Raw genomic sequence first — 22,159 nt, forward strand, 5'->3', positions numbered from 1 at the left:
CAGGCGATTGTGACAGCAAGGGCAAGGTTTGGATGGGTGAGATTCAGAGAACTTGCAGAGCTGCTACAAAGGAAACTAGCGATATCACTGAAGGTGATAAATACCCCACACCCCATGCCGTTACCATGGCAACACAGTTTCCTACACATTTTGGAAAATTGATCTTGCATGCATTTGTCCCACAAGACCAATGTTTGTGAAAAATACATTTAATGCAAAATAAGTCACCAGCCATTTGTACCTTAGGAAGCTTTATGAAACATAGGCTAGAGCCCTGCACATGTGCTGATACCCAACACATAACAATGTCATTTCTGACTTGTTTTGAGACAACCTTACCATTTCAATGAGGTCATCGACACTGGTCAAGCACTCTTCACATTACCTTATGACAACCATGGATTGAAACTCCTACCTTTCTTTTTCATCTTGAATTCTCTGCAAGATATCATTTCTATCTGATTCTTCACTGCGGATCAGTGAGGTTATCTTCTTGATCTCTCTCTGCAAAAAAAAGGGGTCATGAAACCATATACACATTGCAGCTTGATCAATGTACCATAATTCCAATTTCCATGGCAATGAAAAATTAAAGATACAAGAATATCACTATTCATATGGTCCATACTCAAGCAGACAAACTGATACACTTAAAAAAAGGGATTTTGTTTGCACAATTTATGAAAATGCACTATTAGATTTCTCTCATTTTAATCAAATTAACATTTTATGTTCAGAGAAGCCTTTCTTCCTGATATTGGGTAAAAGAGTGGAAATTGTGTTATTTCATGGAAGAATTGCTACTTGACTAGGTGACAATGGCAAAAATGAACAAAATCACCAATCTCTTGATTATACAGTGCGTATCAAAAGTTTACACTTTGAAAAAGCCCTGGGAATTCAAAAATATACAACATGTGGGTAATATTTTCACATATAATCTTGGGTTTTGGTCTCATCTATTTGATGAAAGTAAAAGTTTTGACAGAATGCAACACTTGAGTGAGCACTGTCCATTTTTGTAAAGCTCGCAGAAATTTGTTTGCGCAGAAATGCTCGTTTTCACACTTTGTCAAGGGAAAGGGCAAAATCAAACTTAACCTGCGAAACATTTCTAATACATTTCTCTTGCACTTTTATTCAGTTGAAATAAAACGGATACATTTAAGCATTTTGTAACAATTTTGCACCCAAATTGAAATTTCAACATTTAGTAAGCACAACCTTTACCCTTTTTGTGCCGGCTGGATCTGAGGACATAACTGAATCTGAACAAAAGTTTATATCAGACATCTCCAGCATTTTTTCACTGAGTTTTTATCATTTAAGTGGGTTTAAATTTCATTTTTCATTTACCGGTAATATTTGTTTCTCCACACTTTTCCTAAGATTGAAAATGATTTACAAAAGTAAAATCAAGCCTTAGCCATTTCACGTAAATCACAGCTTAGTGTAAATCAAATATCGTCTCAATTGCCTCGGTGTGTGGGGGAGTGGGGTTGGGCGCAATGCACTCTTCGACGTGGTTTGGGCAAGGAAACAAGTTTAAAAAGGTAAAAGATATCTTCAAATCAATTTTACTAGCTAAATTCCACGTTTTCTTCACGATTAAGGTCTGCTTTTATTTGCTTAACTATTTCAAAGTCCTGCGCAAATCATTTTTCACTAAATTTTAAAAAGTAAGTGGTGCTCACTCAAGCGGAAATATTTTTCAAGAGTTATATCATCATTTGCTTAAATAGATCTGTACCAATGTTAAAAAGTGGAAAAATCTTCAGGATATTACAAATGTATAATTTTACAGTATTTTTTCAAAGTGTAAACTTTTTTTTGATACGCACTGTATATCAAATTTACATAATAATTTAACTTAGATATACGTTTTTACATAGAAAATATTTCATTGATTTCATTTATTTTTTCCATTTCCAACAATCATTTACATTTACAATAGTTTTGTTACATACATCTTGATATAATTATAATCAATAAAACAAAGAAACTTATTATGTATAATACTCAAGATAACAGGTCGAAAACGGAGGAGGCTGCTAAAAAGCGAAGCTTGTAGGATGCAGCCTCCTATAACAAATGTATGAAGAATATAAACAAAACACAAACACAACATGGAAGAAATTTGAACGTAAAACTATCTGAATGAATAATTTAAAAGAATAAAAGAAATAGAAATGAGAGAAAATAGCAAGATCAGTGGTCTCCAGATTCTTGCCCCAACACTCACAGCGAATTTACGGATCAACAGGAAAACGAAAAATATCATATTTCACAGCTCGTAGTGCTGAGTATATATGAAAAATATAATGTATGAGTGATGAAGAGTTAAAAAAACTAACGAGTCAAATTTGAAATATAGTCATTTAACATTTCAAAAACATTTATGATTCCTTTATCATTGGTTTCAATGATATATTTCCACCATTCCAAATTCAATCTTTCCACTACATAGCAAACTGTTCACCCAAAAGGTGGAAATACTTATTATTAGATGTATTATTGTCTCAACACGAACCTCAAGGGTTTTGACAGTGTTTTTGAGCTTTTGTGCGTTGTCTTTCGATGTGTCGTGTTGCGGGGAGAGCTCCTCGAGCCTTTGTCTCAGTACTTCAACTTGACTCTGGATCTCGGCGTGCTTCTCTTCTGCTTTCTTCACCTTTTCCTGCAAAGTAATCATGCGGATATTAAATTTCTCTGAAGCCTGCTGCACACTACACAATCCCATACAGCGCAGATTATCTAGGCAGAGTCACACCTGAAGTCACGACCCATTAACGAGGCCTACTATTTACTACAACTGCAAAGAGCATATGACATCATACAGATGGAGCACTGTTTAAAGTGACGCAATCATTTATTGCTTTAAACAAAGATACTACAAGGGGGAAGATCGGACAGTACATAGACCGCGTAATAAAACGCTTGGGAAGAGCCCCCCTGTTACGATATCAGTATGGATATCTAAGCACTCCATACACCTCCCGCAACATGGATACCATGCCTGTTGATTAATTGACCTGCCTAGCTGGCCTGTATAATAAACTTGTATATACGTTCACACCAAAGTCTCCACCAGAGTCCTTTGTATTGGATCATGGTGGCAGCTGAAACCAGTGATCGCCTTTGAAATGACAGGGATCAAGTAACCAGATACTGTATTGTTGGGAAGTAAACTGCATGTCTTTTTTTACCGAAATTCGCATGCTTCATAACCTACTTACTAACCCAACGGGTGCCCGCTAGCCCCGGCTATCGCATCGCTACTGTACCGTACCGTACTGTGCATACCCAATGCACTGTCACAGCAAATCACACAGTGTTGTGAGAAGGAGCGAGATGCTAACGGTAACTGTAAACAATCAAATATAGCCTGAATAAGTTATAACTGTGTTCAATCACTGGCACAGAGGTCTGCATCATAAGATCAACATACACTAAAAGTTGATAAAACCTAAATTACTTAATTTTCTGGACTAGAGTGTGAACAATGAATTAATATTTTCCTAATATTAATTGTAAATCTGGAGTGTGAGAAGTGAGTGGGAGTGACCAGCATTTTCACTGCATGAAACACCTAATGACATTCACACAGGGCTGTGAGTGCGTTACAGGTATCATCACCAGTCCACCTGTGACTGTAAGGAGCGTTCACACGTGGATATCAACAGACATTAATATCTACACTCATTCATTTAAATACCCTAATACGTACAGCGAACATACACAATGAGTAGTGGAAAATATCCAGAAATGAACTGGGAGGCAACAGACCTACCCGAAGAGTTCCAGCTTTTCAGACAAAGAATGGAGCTGATTCTAGCAGACCAAGACATAACTGATCAGAGAAAAATGGCTATAAAAATCAAGATTGCTGTAGGCAATGAAGGCTTGCGTCGAATCAATGCATCGGGGCTATCAGAGACCGATAAAGAAAAACCGCAAGAGCTATGGAGACTATTAGAGGCACAGTTAAAGGTCAATATCAATTTTCGCATACACCGCTTAGAGCTAATGCGGTACAGGCAGAAACCAGATGAAACGATCGATGAATTCGTTACCAGGTGTAGGGACAAAGCCAAAAATTGCGATTTCGAGGAAGCTGAGTTAAATGAGCGAATCATGGAGCTAGTGATTGCGTCAACTCCAAGTCTCGAATTCCAAAAGTCATTGCTAGATCAACCGAAAGGTTACAAGGTCGAACAAATTTTGGTAGAAGGTCGTAAATACGAGGCAGTTGCTGCGAGCCGACAATGTCTTGAGACACTAGACCCTAAACAGAATATCGATTCGTTCAAGCGTAACCAGGGACGAAAAGCATGTGGTAACTGCGGACGTTTCCACAAACCTCGTCAGTGCCCTGCGTATGACGATGAGTGCCGTGCCTGTGGCACCAAGGGCCATTGGGCCAAATTCTGTCGTAAATCGAAAAATGATCGTGGTCGTAAACAGAATCGTAGATCAGATGACCAAAGATCAGACACGGTATCTGATGACCGGAAACCAAGACAAAACAAATCACGATCAAAGTCGAAAAGTCGAAAGAGTAAACCAATAAGCGAAATGGACATAACACATGATACTGCCACAGATCATGATCATTATCAATCTACAGATAGTCCATTCAACATAGCACAATTCGACACCATACACACTAATGGACCACACACAGTTGTAAATCCAGAAGGTACTGTAGCATTTGCTAACATTGACATAATATGCCCACAGAGAGTAGGTCAACATAAGCTTTACCTAAAAGTGGACTCGGGGGCAAGTGCTAATACTATCACAGTACGTACCGCCAAAGCAATATACGGTCCAAAGTGGGAATCAGTAGTGAAACAAACAACAATAAAACTTGTAGCTTACGGAGAGACACAAATTCCATGTAAGGGTACACTAGACATAAAGTGTAGATACAAGAGTACAAAATGGTCAACACATACATTCTATGTAGCAGATGTCAAGGGTCCAGCGATCCTAGGGTTGTTAGGTTGCACTGACCTTGGAATTATCACAATTCACTCAATGGACAACAAAACACCTACAACCAATCCTAAACCTAAACAAACACCTATCACAAGTGTAAGGGATCTCAAACAAACATATCCGAATCAGTTTGACGCTATTGGTAGTTTCCGAGGGAAGGCAATGCTTCATGTCAAGGATGATGCTAAACCTACCATAGACGCACCCCGCAAGTGCAGCGTACACTTGAAAGACAAAATCAAGGCAGAACTGGACAAAATGGAGCAGCAAGGAGTCATCAGAAAAATTGAGTACCACACCGATTGGTGCAGCTCCATGACCACTGTTGTGAAGAAAGATGGATCCATCAGGATTTGTCTTGACCCCAGGAGGTTAAATGATGCCTTGAAGAGATGCCCGCACAAGGTACCAACCTTGGAAGAGGTCCAACCTGTCTTCGCAGGAGCTCAGTACTTCTCTAAGTTAGACGCGAAGGCTGGTTACTGGTCGGTTCACCTAGCAGAGGAGTGCCAGGATCTCACCACATTTCGTACACCATTTGGAAGGTACTGCTTCCAAAGACTACCATTTGGGTTATGTACTAGTCAGGATATCTTCCAGCAGCATATGGATAGAATCGTCCAAAATGTGCCAGGCTGCATATGCATCGCAGATGACATAGCGATCGTAGGAAGAACGGAGGAGGAACACGATAGGAATCTCTACCTACTCATGGAGACAGCAAAGCAAGAAGGCTTAGTGTTCAACAGCTCCAAATGTACTATCAAGAAGGAAGCCATCAACTTCTTTGGTTCCAAGTACACTAGATCAGGTATCTACCCAGATCCGAGCAAGGTAGAAGCTATCACCTCAATGCCATCACCCAAGGACAAAGAAGATGTTCAGAGATGCCTAGGATTATTCACATACCTAGCAGCATACATTCCTAACTTCTCAGAGAAGTCAGCGCCACTTCGAGAACTTCTACACAAGGAAGTACCATTCATCTGGGACGATGATCATGAACATTCCTTGAACAGCCTGAAAAGTGCAGTATCATCAGGTGCATGTCTACAATTCTATGACCCAAAGAAAGAGACAACTCTTGAGGTAGATGCATCGATGAAAGGGCTAGGAGCATGCCTGCTCCAGCAAGGCAAACCAGTTGCATTTGCATCCAAAAGTCTTTCCACTGCACAGTCCAACTATTCCAACATAGAGAGGGAAACCTTAGCCCTAGTGTTTGGTATCAACCGCTTCCATACATATCTGTTCGGGAAGGAATTCACCGTCATAACAGATCACAGACCATTGGAAATGATATGGAAGAAACCTCTTAGAAGTGCACCACCACGTCTACAGAGATTGCTTATCAAAGTCCAAGGATACCGATGTCAAGTCAAGTATCGACCAGGAAAAGACATGATTCTTTCCGATACCTTGAGCCGACTTCCTAATCCCAAGGAAGCACGCGATGTTCCGCTAGATGTCAGAGTGGAATCCATCTGCTCTGAAGCCGAAGATTCGCACCAGATTGACTTGATATACTTCGGACAACACAAGAGAACAGAGCTTCAGAGAGAAACAGCTAATGATCCTGTTCTCAGATCACTATGGCAAATAGTCACTCAGGGATGGCCTGAGACCATCCAAGAATTGCCGACATCCCTTCGTCAATTTTGGTCTTACAGAGATGAAATTGGAGTATCACACGGAGTACTCTTCAAGGGAAGTCAAGTCATCATACCGAAGACACTAAGGAATGACATCCTTAGACAGCTTCATCTAGGACACATGGGAATCGAAAGCACGAGACGACTTGCTCGTGAGACAGTGTTCTGGCCAAACATCAACAAGGACATTGATCAGCTGATAAAGCAGTGTGAAACATGCCAGAAACACCAAGCAAGACAGCAGAAAGAGCCACTGCATCCCCATGATGTACCACCAGCACCATGGACCAGACTGGGAAGTGACTTGTTCATGCTCAATAGACAAGAGTATCTACTCGTTACTGATTACTATTCCAAGTATCCGATCATTGCTAAGCTAACCGATACATCCAGTGCAGCTATAGCAAGACAGATGACGGGAATCTTCAGTCTGTTCGGTCCACCAGAAGAGATTGTGTCCGACAACGGTCCACAATTTGTCGGGAAACCATTCCAAGACATGTGCAAGAAGTGGAATATCAAGCACATCACTTCTTCACCGCACTATCCAAGATCCAACGGATTAGCTGAGAGAATGGTTCGTACAATCAAGAATCTGTTGACAAAGTGTTCTCAAACTAGCCAAGACAGTCAACTAGCCATGATGCACCTGAGAGCAACACCAGTTGACAATAACTTGAGATCACCAGCAGAGATGTTGTTTGGAAGACCCATCCGAACCACATTGCCAAGTCACTATCTTTCGAGAGATTCTGCTGCTACCGAGTTTCTCTTGAATAGGCAAGACAAAATGAAGGAAGTGCATGATCGACATGCAAGTTCTGATCTGCCACCACTGCATGTAGGACAGCCAGTGAGAGTTCTGCATCCAAGAGACAACACTTGGATACCAGCCAAAGTATCCAAAGTCTGTGAAGAACCTCGATCCTACGAAGTTTCAACGCCGAACGGAGGAATCTTGAGGAGAAATAGATCTCACTTGAGGGAAATTCCATCCACCAACCCAACTCCGAAGCGTGTGAGGTTCGACGAAGAAAACCACTCCACAGAAACTCAACCAGAGGAAGACAACGTCCAACGAACACCAATGTCCAACTCTAATCAATCTCAACAGACACACTCACAAACCACGAGGTCTGGACGCACTATTCGCAAACCAGAGAGATTCATGTTTGATGATTGAACATTATGAACACTCTAAACTCTCAAAAAAAAGAAGAGAAAGAGAAGAAAGAAGAAGAACACTGAAGACATTAGTGTAGTTTTAAGTTTATTATATGCATGTATAAACATTGTACATTATTTTTGGTATGTCAAGATAGTGTTCACGAAATTATCAAAAAGACACTATAACCAAAACTTATTGTTTGGAAATATTGATTTCAGGATCAATCCGGTTATCCAAATTATTTTCAGTTTTGCACGAGATTGAAGTTATGTAAAATTGAAGATGCATACAGTTTATCACAAATTGGTATTATTCTCACAAACCAAACAATTTCTATATTATATCTGATAAATCATAACCAAGCCAAATTACCAAAATTTGCAGACTACCAAAAGTTTTGTTTGAAAACAATATCCTTGAAATTCGAAATTCTCAATCTTATCAGAAGAAGGGGATGTTACGATATCAGTATGGATATCTAAGCACTCCATACACCTCCCGCAACATGGATACCATGCCTGTTGATTAATTGACCTGCCTAGCTGGCCTGTATAATAAACTTGTATATACGTTCACACCAAAGTCTCCACCAGAGTCCTTTGTATTGGATCACCCCCCACAGCTTTTTTTTTTTTAAACCTTTTTTTAACTTTGCGTATCGCGAGATGATTGTGTACAAAACATAAGAGAGAAATGGAGAAGGGTTGAAGACGATTTTTACATTAATAAAAAAAATCCAATTCCCCCCCCCTAAATTTGAGATAAATGTATTTTAGAAGTTTCTTGGTACTAAAACATTGAAATATTCCCATGCGCCACCCTTGAGCCCTCTCTCATTTCCCCCATATGTTTTATTCACAGATGCGTCCCGATATGCCAAGGTTTACTTACTCAACGCTGTTGGGCGCCCTTCCCGGGAGCATTTTTTCGAGCATTTGGAGGCGTTTCAAAAAATCGCCGAAGTGTCTGATCTTCCCCTTGTAGTGTCTTTGCTCTAAGTGATGTGTAATGTCATCATACAATTGAGATCACATTAAATATGCATTCAGAGAAACTTTATCGTTAGTCTACATAATTCAGAATATAATCTTTAGAAGTAGTGATGAATATTAACCAAATATTTGCGATTGTGACAAGGCCTGGCTAATCTGTGATCTGTGATATCTGCAAATAACAATCATAATTATTTTTTTTCTATTCTTTCTTATACTCTTTATATCCCTTGACCCCCCCTTCCGTCTTTTTGGTCGTTTTCCAATTTCATTTTATTTTGCTATTTTTATTTCTTTTCCTTTTCTTTTTCTATTTCATCATTTTCTGGTAACTTGATGCCTTTCGATATACATTTTGTGTAAAACAATCTATGTAATAAATATGTATTCCATTCCCACATTTGTTCGCTCAAAGTAACAACTTATATTTCTTTCCCCATTGGGAGCTTAATTTTCTACAAGCTGTGCTTTTTATTTAGGCTCCTCACTCTTTTTACATTTGTAGTGTACCTTATGCTTAAAAACTTATGTTAGATACTTAATTTTATCATTGATACACTATGTTTATGAACACATTTGTTATGTATATTATGATATTTGTTTTACAAGTGGAATCAATAAATGAATGAATGAATATGATCATGTCAGTGATAGATGGTACATGTACTTCTGGGCCGTCTTACAAAGAGTTGTGATTGATCCAATCAACTGCAACTATGGAAAGCCAGCAATGCACAATCATAAAATGCTTGTCAAAATGTTTTCTAGATATAATGTTAACTCATACATTCATCATTGTCTTGACAATTAGGTGTGCCTTCCTCTTTGTTTCTAGAGGAAAAATTATGAAAGTGGTGGATTTCCATATAGTTCATGATGATTGAATCAATCACAACTGTTTGTAAGACGGGGCCCTGGGCCCTGTTGTACAAAGAGTTACAATTGATCCGATCAATTGCAACTATGGACGGCCAGCAACACCAACATCTATTATGCATGTTTGTTCAAAATATTTTCTAGCTGTGATGTATATTCATGCATTCATTGTTTTCTTGAAAATTCACTGTGCTTCTCTTTGCATAAAAAGGACATTGTGCAAATTTTTCGTAGAAAAATTATGACACTAATGGATTTCCATAGAGTTACGATTGATCGGATCAATCGTAACTCTTTGAACAACAGGGCCCAGGTACCATAGTTTACAAGACCATCTGTCGGCCATACAGTACAAAACACATACCTCCTGTTGCTGAATCTTCTCCACAAACTTGGGCTCTCGACTTTCCTCACGCTGGACTTCATTCTTTTTGCTATCCCTCTCCTATTCCAGTAAAATATAGAAATAAAAAAATCAGAATCTACACAAATTAAAAAAACCTGAAAGAAAAGTTCAGAATGGTAGCATTAAATAAGGAATGAAAAATTACTTGCAGTTCTAGTATTGTTACTTTTGTCTTCAGAAGAAAATACAGATTAATATTAGAACTCAGTTTACATTTTTTTTTTGTCAGATAACGTCAAATATTTTATACACTTTTTATATACTTTTAACTACTGTACTTTCCCATCAGGTAACAATTCTGTTTGTGGCAATGGTAAAAACAAACAAATTCAATCAAAACTACCATCAAATTGTTTGTAAAAATGCAATTGATGTGCTTTATCAATTATTCTGGTTAGAAAATGAGTCAAATCTCAGTCATCAGCAAACAAGCATGGCATTCAGAGAGTAAACAGATCTTTTTCCAAAATGTAATGAATAAATGTAATGTCCCCATGTATGTTTATTTGGGTTAGGATTTCCAGCATACTCAATTTTTCAGTGATTTTTTATTATTTCACAACATTAATCTTGTTTAAATTGTGTTTAAAAAAATATAAAAATCCAGATCCCTGATAATTTAATGACAACCCACTACAATATCAAGGACTTGCTGTCCAAGATATTGCTCATTGCAACCCCAAAACAATTGACTTTAAAAATACAAAGGGGTATTTAGCAGGTATGCAATCCACCACATGGGAGTCTATATACCATCCATAATGGAACCCATCTTTGGTAGAAACCAATATCTAAACTAAATCTATGCCTCTACCATTGCCAGATCTAGAATACATAATACAATGTGGATGTCAGGGTTCCATCCCCAGCCTTCACACCTATGGCAATGAGCAAGTAAGTCATTGAATAAACAGTGCTCTCTAAATTTTTCAATTTTCAAAAATAGAAATGCTATAGGCATTATTGGTACTAATGTGTGCATTAAAAAAAAGGAGATATTACACACTTAACATGAAATCATCATGCAATGACCCCTACGCCCTTGGATCTTGATACCCCAAATCTAATCAGATTTATGTTACTCATAAACTTGGACCAATTTTGAAGTATGGACATTTCTTGAGGTAATGCAAGAATTGAAATAGGACAGACCGAAAAAAAATGCAAGGGCAAAGCTATAAAAATGTAATTGTATGTGGAGTGTTACCTTTTCCATCTCTGCGACCTGGGCCCATGCCGATTGGTTGATCAGCTCTTTTCTCTTGTCTGTTAGATCATGAAGGCAAGTCAAAGCCTTAAACTTCTGTTCCAACTCCAGCACCTCTTTCTCTAGGTCAGGAAGTTTCTGTTGATAGTATGAGATACAGATGAGAAGGATAAAGAAGACGACTAGGACGAAGATGAAAAAATGAAGGATGAGAAAAAAAAGGATAAGAATAACGAGGAGAAAACAGATGAGTACAAGGATAAGAATGAGGATGGTAGGAATAAGGATGAGAAGAAAAGAAGGATGATGGAAAAGTCAAGGATGAGGACAAGAAGGTAAGGTTGAATGTACATGTAGGAGACTGGAAATAAAACTTACAGCACTCTGTACATTGACATCATCTTCTGTTCCTTCTTTAAGGACCACGATTTCTCGATATTCATTGGAGACCTGCTCCAACTGGGTCGCCTTCAGGAAAAACTGGAAATTGAAGGACATGAAACGTTCCTATGAATTAAAAACTCATATTATAATAAACATGAAAATAATATAGTTTATTTGAAAAGCGGTACAGGTGGTAAAGCCACTCGTATATTACCCTGACTATTAAAGCTAGTCTACAGATTCAGGTATGTAATCTGAATTCAACTCTTTTTTTACTCCAATTATGTACATGTACCATTTAAATATTCTTTGACTCTCCATCTAACATTCTCATTTTTGTAAGAAAGCGTATTAGAAAGAAGAGCATGTTTATCATCATTAAACCTTATCAGACAGGAAATGGAAGGAATATGCCCTAAGCCCCTAATAGAAAGACTCACTCCTGTCACATAGACAGCACCACGTAATAAGAAAGACATATAAAATTACAAAGGGACTGAACATCAAATCGCCCCTTACCTTGTACTTGTCTTTGGCACTTTGCTTGAGAAGGAAGTTTTTACTGGTCTCTTGGTTCATTATAGATACAGGATTATCCACCTGATGGGGAGGGATAACAAAAATAAATTGTACAACTCTCAAGAATGTTCTGTAATCTGATTGGTCTAAATCGGATCACATGATATTTAGCGAATTGCACTATTGCATCCAAATTGCACTATCTTGCACTCTGACGTCATACCAAATGTGCTATCCTGCACTCTGACGTCAGAGTGCAAGATAGTACGAGTTCTGGAGTTATTTACAATTATCTAGAATTTAGATCAATCATATCATTCTGGGCAACTCAGTAACATGGGTGAGGGGAGGGGTTGTATAAAACAAACAATCAATGCATTCTTGTGCATAGAGAACCTAAATAATGAACTCTGTGCTTCACTCGCCAAATGGATATGCCACTCGGTCCTGGGGACCTAGGTGCGGTATATCCATTGGCTCTTCTCGCACATTATTTGGCCCTGCATGCACGCACTTACGTGCATTATTTGTATAATACTTCACTTTTCTATAGTTTCCAAACATGATCATTTATCCAGTCATCCTCTAAATTATGGAACAGCCTTCTTGAAGAAACTAAAATATGTTAAACTTCTGAAACTTTTGAAAAACACCCTAAAAACTTTCTGTTCAACTTTTCTTTACCTGAAGAGTGCCTTCAGCACTGAATTTGGTGCAAGATGAGTCCAATTAAATGCCTTGTGGCATCATTCTGTGTAAGCCTTGCGTGTTAAAGCTTGTGTATAGTTTTGGTAAATCCACCAAAATGCACTATTCCAATTCATTGCTAGCTAATATGAATGGATATGCCATATAACAGTTATGATATGGAGGATATGAAATGAAAATGTGTTTTACAGGATAAATTTTGCAATTTTACATGGAAATTTAACTTGATCGGTTCACCCGATCAAATTAAAATATCTGTGTGTTTTTGTCTTTCAATTAAATCCTATTCCAAATCATGGAATGGGCTGAAACTTTCAAGATATGTTCTTTGTCTGTAACTTTTGGATATCTAATCACTAAATTTATAAGATAAGTGCTTGAATGCCCATTTTTTAAATTTAAAACAAGCATCACCGAGAGAGGGCGCTATATATCCAAGATTTGAATATTTGAAATTTTCTCAGAGAAGTGCAGTTGGAAAAATATCTAACGGTCTCTACGCTTCAGTAAGACTGTCATATTAGATGATATTCGATTATCAATCACATTATTGACCCTTTACCAAAGCTATACACAGGCTTTAACGATTACCTGTATGTTGAAATGATCCATGATGTGGGACAACTCGTCTTTCTTCGTACTTATCAATTTATCTTTAGCTGACAGTATTTTGTAACTAGAGCTCCCATCTTTCCCGCTCTTTATTCTTCTGATCACTGTAATGGACGGTCCAAATATTTCTGGCTTGTACGCATCGTGCCCTCTATTGCGTAACTTGATGCATATCTCTGCAACGCTACAAAATAAGTACGAGAATAAGAAAAGTATTGATGATCACAGATTCCACACATGAATACAAAGCAGTCAAACAAAAACCAATTTTCCTACATTAATCTTCATCGTTGTAATGAAGTAAATTTATGCAATATTGCTTGCAGTCGTATGCAGCCAGTCACCCCAAAACCAATAAGTCCCCAAAATGAATATTGAGAGTTTTCTTCAGTTTGAAAAAGCATGCCCTAAGCTTTATAATGATGTATAACTTGTCAAAATAGTTCAACAATAACCCACATCCCTCTGATCTCAGCTGCCGTTTGCGCAATCAAACCAAAATTTGATACGCACATTTTTTTTTCAAAATATTAACTGCAAGCCAAAATGAAAAAAAAATTGAAAATATTTTTTTTTCAGGAATAAAATAAGCAAATTTATTCATTAAATATATTACTTGCATATTTAACATCAAATATATATAAGTATTTAAGATTTTTTTCCAGATGTCATTTTTACTCTTATTTATACGATTTCACAAATAATAGTATAGCACTTTGTCCGTTCCAGAATAATTCTGGCGAAGCTTAATGTGGCTTGCATATTTAACATCAAATATATATAAGTATTTAAGATTTTTTCCAGATGTCATTTTTACTCTTATTTAATTGATTTCACGAAGAATAATAGTATAGCACTTTGTCCGTTCCAGAATAATTCTGGCGAAGCTTAATGTGGCTTGCATATTTAACATCAAATATATATAAGTATTTAAGATTTTTTTCCAGATGTCATTTTTACTCTTATTTATACGATTTCACAAATAATAATAGTATAGCACTTTGTCCGTTCCAGAATAATTCTGGCGAAGCTTAATGTGGCTAAGGTCCCCTACAAAATCAACTGGTTAGCCATCAAGAAATTACTATCATTGACTCTAGGCATCAATCAAAATTTGGATAAGGGTATGATTGTGACATATGGTCTCAAGATTATACTCCAAAGCTGATTTGGAAGCAAATGAGACAGTTGGAGATAAAGTTGCTAGGCAGAAGGGCCAGGAAAGGTCCAGTTCAGGCCAAGTGTGTCAGATTAATAATAATAATTGCTTCTTATTAAGGATTTTTCAAAAGTTACAAAGCAGTATACAAATGACAAAATAAATACTGGTAAAAAATTCAAACAAAACTACACAAAATGAAACACTAATTGCAATATATTAAAACAAATGAGATTTGAGCATATTCTTAAACACATCAATAGAAGGACATTGTCTAAGTTTATAGCGTAATCTATTCCAATATTTTGCGGCAAACACAGAAAATGACCTAATGCCTCCTGATTTTAATGTCCGGGGGAAGTGAAGGGGGATATGTGTTGATGACCGAGAGTTGTACATTGAATTGGCGAACTGTTAGGAGGTCCGACAGGTATGGTGGAGCTTGCTCATTGGGACATTTGAATGTGATAGAGACTTAAGCTCAATTCGATTTTTTTCTACTTTCAGCCAGTGTAAATCTCTTATCGGGGGGGGGGGGGGGGTGTCTGTGTTTATGACGGTTGAGAGTAAATGACCCTTGCTGCACAAAACAGAACCGCAATACACATTGAATGGCTCACTGACCTTTGATCATTAATAGCACATACATACTGAACTGAAATTCAAAGTTCAACTTTTTTAATTGAATTGAAACAAATTCAACTGAACAGATGGTGTAAAATATTTATTTTTTTATATAAGTTTATTTTCCGGCTAACAAGGTTCATTTGTTTTCCGTCAACATGATGCACAAAACTAAATTACTTGCCCAGTTATCACTCTTTATTAATAGCAAACACAAGGTTGATTCTCACCTTTTGCCAGCCTTGATGAAGTTCTTAACCGAGTTACCTCGGCTGGTTACAATGGCTTTTCCACCAAGCCCCACTACAATAGCAGTCAGAATAGCACTCTTTCCACCTGTGATAATGCAATGACGTGTGCAAAATCAAAAATATTCAGGAAGAGCTATCATACTGATAATCACACATGTACATGGCAAAAATCAGGGGCCTGTTGCATAAAATTTACCTTTTTAACGTTAATGATAACTCAATATCCTTGACTTTGATTTGCTGTTGAGCATTGTAACTAAGGAAGATTCCAACGTATGGCAGAGATACTGTACTTTTATACAATGTGACCGGGGGTGGCCGTTTCATAAAGCTGTTTATAAGTTAAGCGACTTTAAGAATGACTGGTGAACCTTCTTACACGCTTGACAATCGCCAATGAACATACCATTTTTATGGCAGAGATACTGTACTTTTATACAATGTGACCGGGGGTGGCCGTTTCATAAAGCTGTTTATAAGTTAAGCGACTTTAAGAATGACTGGTGAACCTTCTTACACGCTTGACAATCGCCAATGAACATACCATTTTTATGGCAGGTATACTGTACTTTTATACAATGTGACAGGGGGTGGCCGTTTCATAAAGCTGTTTGTAAGTTAAGCGACTTTAAGAATGACTGGTGAACCTTCTTACACGCTTGACAATCGCCAATGAACATACCATTTTTATGGCAGGTATACTGTACATGTACTTTTATACAATGTGACAGGGGGTGGCCGTTTCATAAAGCTGTTTATAAGTTAAGCGACTTTAAGAATGACTGGTGAACCTTCTTACACGCTTGACAATCGCCAATGAACATACCATTTTTATGGCAGGGATACTGTACTTTTATACAATGTGACAGGGGGTGGCCGTTTCATAAAGCTGTTTGTAAGTTAAGCGACTTTAAGAATGACTGGTGAACCTTCTTACACGCTTGACAATCGCCAATGAACATACCATTTTCACAAGAAATGATCACCAGTCGTTCTTAAAGTCGCTCTTAATTTACGAACAGCTTCGTGAAACACCTACCCGGGCCCCTCTGCATAAAAGATACTATTATGGTAACTTTGCCTTCCAATGGAACCACTATGGTAACAAGGTTAAACAGCCAATAAAAATCAAGGATTCCATGAGAGGTAGCACTGGATGGCAAATTTACCATTTTATGCAACAGGGTCCTAAACTTAAATAGAGTTGTATCCATTGACATGTTGGAATTCAAGTTGTAATCGGGGAGTTGCTAGGGAGGAGCTGTAACTCTTGTAATTTACAAAACGCATTAATGTGTTCCAAAGCGTAACAATGGGATTCCTAAAATTCCGCTTGGCTTTGAGCATGAGGCACATTGTTCTTCTGCTGAGTTGATTTTTTTAACCCAAGTATCAGTTTCAAATTCACAAAAATATTGGTTAAATTGCAATAAGACTCATGAATGGTTTGTGATACAAACAGGACACCAAACAAGTTCTCAAATTCAGCACGGTGCCCATCTCATACCAGAGTCAATCAAAGCAAAATCAGATTCTTTCAAATTAAGTTCAATATTTGTGTTGTTCTGGTCATTTTCTAACATTTTTTAATGTCATGTCTCTTCATCAATGATTTATAATCTTCGATATTAAGTTCTTTGCTTGTGCTTCTTTCTGTGTGTTTTTTTTTGCAGATGAAAATAGTACAGTTACAAAAAATGTGTTCGCTCATAACACATTGGACCATTGATTAAAGGCATGGTCACACCGCCCAAGCGTTGTTGGAGCGGTCGTGGAGCGGTAGGGAAAGAGGGTCGAATTTCGCTCTCAAAATTAGGGAAAAAAATCGAAAACAAAAAACAACAATCGAAATCGAAAGTGGTAAACGGTAGCGAGCGGTGATGATTTTTTTTCTCTCCGCTCCAGGACCACTCCAACAACACTCGGGCGGTGTGACCATGCCTTAAGAAAACATTAAAAGGGACAGCAAGGAGATGCTGAGATACAATGTTTTTATGTGGGAGTTTTAAACACTTTTTTTTGTGCGTTCAATTATCTAACCTGCTAGTCAACAGATGCATATTAGCTCATAGTTTCGAGCATGGGGTAGAAGGAAAAAAGCAGCAAGGCACACCTCCTTTCCAACACCTCCCTGTTGTAATACATAGGTATAGACATTAAACAGAACTTGATTGATACACATTTTATACCATTTCGATATCATTCAAACAAAAGCAAATGTTTCACTACCATTCTCCACAAACACCATCAGTAAAATCACAAATCACATATGATAATTTTTTTTCAACAATTTGTTCAATTGTGACTAATCACAACTGTGAATTAATTATAAAACTAAAAAGGATAACACTTACTCCCGTTGCGGCCAACAACAAAGTTGACGTTTGGACCGAAACTACACTCAAGTCTCCCATGGCATATAAAATTCTTTACAGTTATCTTCTCAATGATTCCATACTCTGCTTCTACCTGGAAGGATAAAAATTTACAAAGAGCATAAAGATAAATGCCAGTTGTGGTAACGATATCAAAATGAGTTAGTACAGAATCCAATGAAGTAACCACCAAAGTGTCTGTTTGTATACATAAAACATAGGTGCCAAAGGATTCTGGAAGAAATTGTGTACTTGCTGAGAAATTAGCAAATAAGCACGGGATTCGGGTCAAGCGTCGGGCCGACATTCAAAGCAATAATAATACACTGTCCCACATGCGCTTAGTTCAGTTTATGTAACTGTACCAGATCTAGATCCTCAATGACATTGTGGCAGTTAAGCCTGGTTTTACAGACTTTTTCGTGAACTCAGTGTTTACTGCAACTACATGTACTTTCATTTATCTTTAAAGAACAGGCAAATTCTTACTTAATCTGGAATAAAAATTTGGCAACTGCAACTATCCAAATTCACGAAACATGAAGTTGATTTTAAAGGTATTTGGTTTTTGTATCAGTGTGGCATTTTCAATATATTTGGCCTTTATCATGAGAAACCTAATGTTATGTTGATCATCATCACAGGAACAGGGCTTGTAGCAGCCAACCAAATAAATGTTTCTGTGGCACTGGTATAAGTGGCTGATTCAATACAGAGAGGTTTTAAACCCTTTGGGTCCAGCCCCTACCCCTGCTAACAGCCATATTTGAAAAACTAAAGAGGGACATATAATTTAATCTACCATATTCTTGGGTGAGGGACCAATGTCCAGACAGTTCAGCAAATAAAGACATTGTTTTTTGCTCTGGGTTTTCTCGACATGCATGCATGCAAGTAGCAAAAACAATTGCAAACTTTGTGCCTTACATGTACATGTACAATATTTTTCTGACATCATTTTCATTTAGCCTATAATCTTGGCGGAGGCTGCAGCACTCGTCTTTGCCTATATAAGTCTGGTGTTGTTAAGCGAAATATCAGCAAAGTGTCTTATTCAACAGACTATGCTCCATGGCAGCAGCCATCAGCTACGCACTCTGGTCTTTCATTCGTTCTTGTTGTTTTCTTATGGACTAGGATTCACTGCGGGATTTTCGTCAGAAGAAATGCCCCCAGGTGTTCGAGGATACAGAGTAGTGCTGCGGTTGTATGTAGTTTTCCACATAAGAAGTATTGCTGACCTTTCGCGTAACAGCATCAGACTCATATTAAAAGGAAGACAAAACTGCAACCCCCATCAAGGCCCCATCTTACAAAGAGTTACGATCGATCCGATCAATCATAACTCTATGGAAATCCATCAGTGTCATGATTTTTTCTACGAAAAATAATGCATGCAAAGAGAAGCGCAGTGAATTTTCAAGCAAACAATGAATGCATGAATGTATATACATTGCTGGACATCCATAATTGCAATTAATCAGATCAATCGTAACTCTTTGTAAGACGGGCCCACTGGATTACAGGCTATTTCATTTCTAACAACTTGAAATATTGCCTGCAAAGTTCTGACTTCTGACAATTATTGACTTCTCTTGACCAAGGACCTGTCCGGTATATATGGATATACCTCAGAGTAAAAATAAAAGGCCTGGGGCTCGGGGGAAATTTCCCCCTGAAAATGAAATGCTCAAAAGATCCTGGGAAAATCCCCATTCACTGGAATGATTAAGTTTATTCGATGTTGCAGATTTAAACAGGAAGTTCAGAAACGTATTCCCCGAAAATAAAATATTAATTTTCTTAACCTAGCTATACATACCGATTCAAATGGAGCAGAGAAGTCGTGGTCTTGAGACCGATTAAAAAGCTCTTCCTCCACATCTTCTTCATTTTCATCCGTTTGGCTGGACTTGATACGAGCCTTCTTAGATTTGGGCTCCTCGCTTTGACTGCCTGAACTAGGTTTGTGTTTAGGCATGGCTGAACGTGGCTGAACGTAGAAGAGCCTGTGAATTAAAAATCAGGGAGAATCTACATGTACAGGTAGGACTATGGTACATGTATGCCAATGCAGTACACAACACACACTTTAAAAATCACTGAAACAACACTTTTGTGAACAAAAACACTGAATTCCATACAGTTACAAATTGCAATTTATTTTTTCAGTAACTTGGGAAAAAACTTAGACTTAGTATTAACCAGAGCGCTCAAAAACTTAGACTTTGGGCATATTTTTGTGTACATCCTTTATTGGTAGAAAGTAACATGGCCAGAAAATTTCCATTTTTCAATCTCTATTTTTAATTTAGAAAAAATAATTAAAAGAATCAAATTTACTTAAGAGCAAAGTTATGGTATTGGAAAGTGACAGTGTGAAACAATCAAGCATTTGTTTTAAAAAAAAAAGAGAAAATAAGCCAAACACTGCCAACCTCATTTTGCCACACATGGAGTACTGGCAGAGAAAAAGGTTATATCATAACCTTGTTCATTTGAATGAGTGGGACATGTATGTACATGAACATGCTATTGAACTGCAGATCCAGGTTGCTGCTAAAAGACAATATTCCAGAGGTAAAATCCATGGTTTTGACTTCCAAGGATTCTCGTAAGGGGGAAGTGATTACCGCCACAAATATGGCCGCTGAGATCGCACATGTTCGATCTATCGCAAGAAAATCTGCACAGGCTTCTGTGGGGGAACCCGTGGGGGACACCCTTCCAAATATGACACTCTCCCAAACACCGGACATATCGGCCGATTGAATTGGAAATGCGTGCTGTGGACACGCGCCCTTGTTTTCAGAACTAAGTCGCACATAGCTGAACAAAGATGTCTGGCGTTTACTTTAGAGCCGAAAGAGGTCCGTTTGGTAAACAAATAATGATTACTAACCGATTTCTCTAATCAAAATTATTGAGAATTAAAATCTGCATTTGCGCAGCTGATGTAAGTCACTTTCTAAACAAGCAAGCAATTATTTTGGGGATAAGAGCGCAATTTAAATCGCCGAAATTGATCGCGGCGCACAACTTTACGGGCCCGATATTTGGAAACAGCGTCCAATATTTGGCATAAAACAAGCTTCTGGCATTGTCTGGTAGAAGTCACTTGTTCAGTGCTACCACCCTGCCTGTGGGGAATCTAGAGGTAGGACTATGGTATGCCAATGTTGTACAGAGCACACACTTTAAATAATCATTAAAAATCACTTTTGTGACCAAAATTACTAATTTCCATACAGTTGCAATTTATTTTTCATTAGTAACTTGGGAATAATTTCTTTCATTCACCAGAGCGCTCAAAAACTTGAATTTTGGGCATATATTTGTGTACGCCCTCTATTGGTGGACAGTAATATGGCAAGAAAATTTTCATTTTTTGATCTCTATTTTTAATTAAGAAAAAAAACGATTTAAAGTATCAAATTTAAATAAGAGCCAAGTTGTATGAATAATAGGTGTAATGGAAACTGTCAGCAGGGCGCGACAAACCCGCTTGCCCGGGGCAAGTGAAAATGACGTGCGGGCAAGCACTTCTCAAAGTCAATTGCCCGATTGGGCAAGTGGTTGTTGCGTCTTCTTTTCTGTACCGTACCTCGTTTTTCCATAAATCATCAAAAATCCACACTCAAAATCATGAATAAGCCTTAAAAAATAGCGAGTAGCGCAGTTTCAAATTCCGAAATTGTGTTATTTTTTCTGTACCACGTATTTCCATACACATGGTACCAGGTATGAAAAAAATCAACGCAATGGCTGGAAAACAGATGAATGTAGTATAGGGGTCCATTATGACTACCACCATGTGCAATTTCTAATGCACATTTTCCCCCTTCCGATATCACAATTCTGTGATAAAATAATTAGAATTACACAGGAAATAAATCACAGAGTCTAGTAACCTCGCATTGGTGAGTTGTCATTCGGCTTTGCTTTTCAAAACGGCCTATTAACATCCAAAATAACTTGCCGTATTTGTTAATTATAACTTAAAATTCATTTGTTTCCCTTTTTGAGGGGATGAGGTAAACATCAGACAATAAATCATCAAACAAAGCTCCATCTATTTTACAAGGCCGGCGGGAGGCCCACACACGTGCGCATACTAGCTAGCCAGTCTGAGCTCTGTCTCTCTGCCAGAGCTCTGGGGGACAATTCGCTCAGTAAAGGCCTCAGCTCAGATATGGTGATTTTCTGTTTCAGACAGAGTTTACAT

The 22,159-nt window shown here is 37.9% G+C and overlaps 1 protein-coding gene across 1 annotated transcript in view; it reads right to left on the minus strand.

Annotated features, from left to right (window-relative positions):
• The window catches only part of LOC121415135 (structural maintenance of chromosomes protein 6-like), a 50,116-nt gene that overhangs the window by 23,237 nt on the left and 4,720 nt on the right, over positions 1 to 22,159 (minus strand). Inside the window, exons 2-11 of the mRNA XM_041608257.1 lie at positions 19,757 to 19,943; positions 17,914 to 18,028; positions 15,539 to 15,644; positions 13,505 to 13,709; positions 12,206 to 12,286; positions 11,681 to 11,782; positions 11,303 to 11,440; positions 10,054 to 10,134; positions 2,531 to 2,677; positions 416 to 504 (exon numbers count right to left, since the gene is read on the minus strand). Coding sequence (XP_041464191.1) covers positions 416 to 504; positions 2,531 to 2,677; positions 10,054 to 10,134; positions 11,303 to 11,440; positions 11,681 to 11,782; positions 12,206 to 12,286; positions 13,505 to 13,709; positions 15,539 to 15,644; positions 17,914 to 18,028; positions 19,757 to 19,915 — 1,223 coding nt within the window. The 5' untranslated portion in view covers positions 19,916 to 19,943. The remainder of the gene's footprint in view (positions 1 to 415; positions 505 to 2,530; positions 2,678 to 10,053; positions 10,135 to 11,302; positions 11,441 to 11,680; positions 11,783 to 12,205; positions 12,287 to 13,504; positions 13,710 to 15,538; positions 15,645 to 17,913; positions 18,029 to 19,756; positions 19,944 to 22,159) is intronic.

Source organism: Lytechinus variegatus, chromosome 5, assembly GCF_018143015.1.
Source record: "Lytechinus variegatus isolate NC3 chromosome 5, Lvar_3.0, whole genome shotgun sequence".
NCBI classification, from domain to species: Eukaryota; Metazoa; Echinodermata; class Echinoidea; order Temnopleuroida; family Toxopneustidae; genus Lytechinus; species Lytechinus variegatus.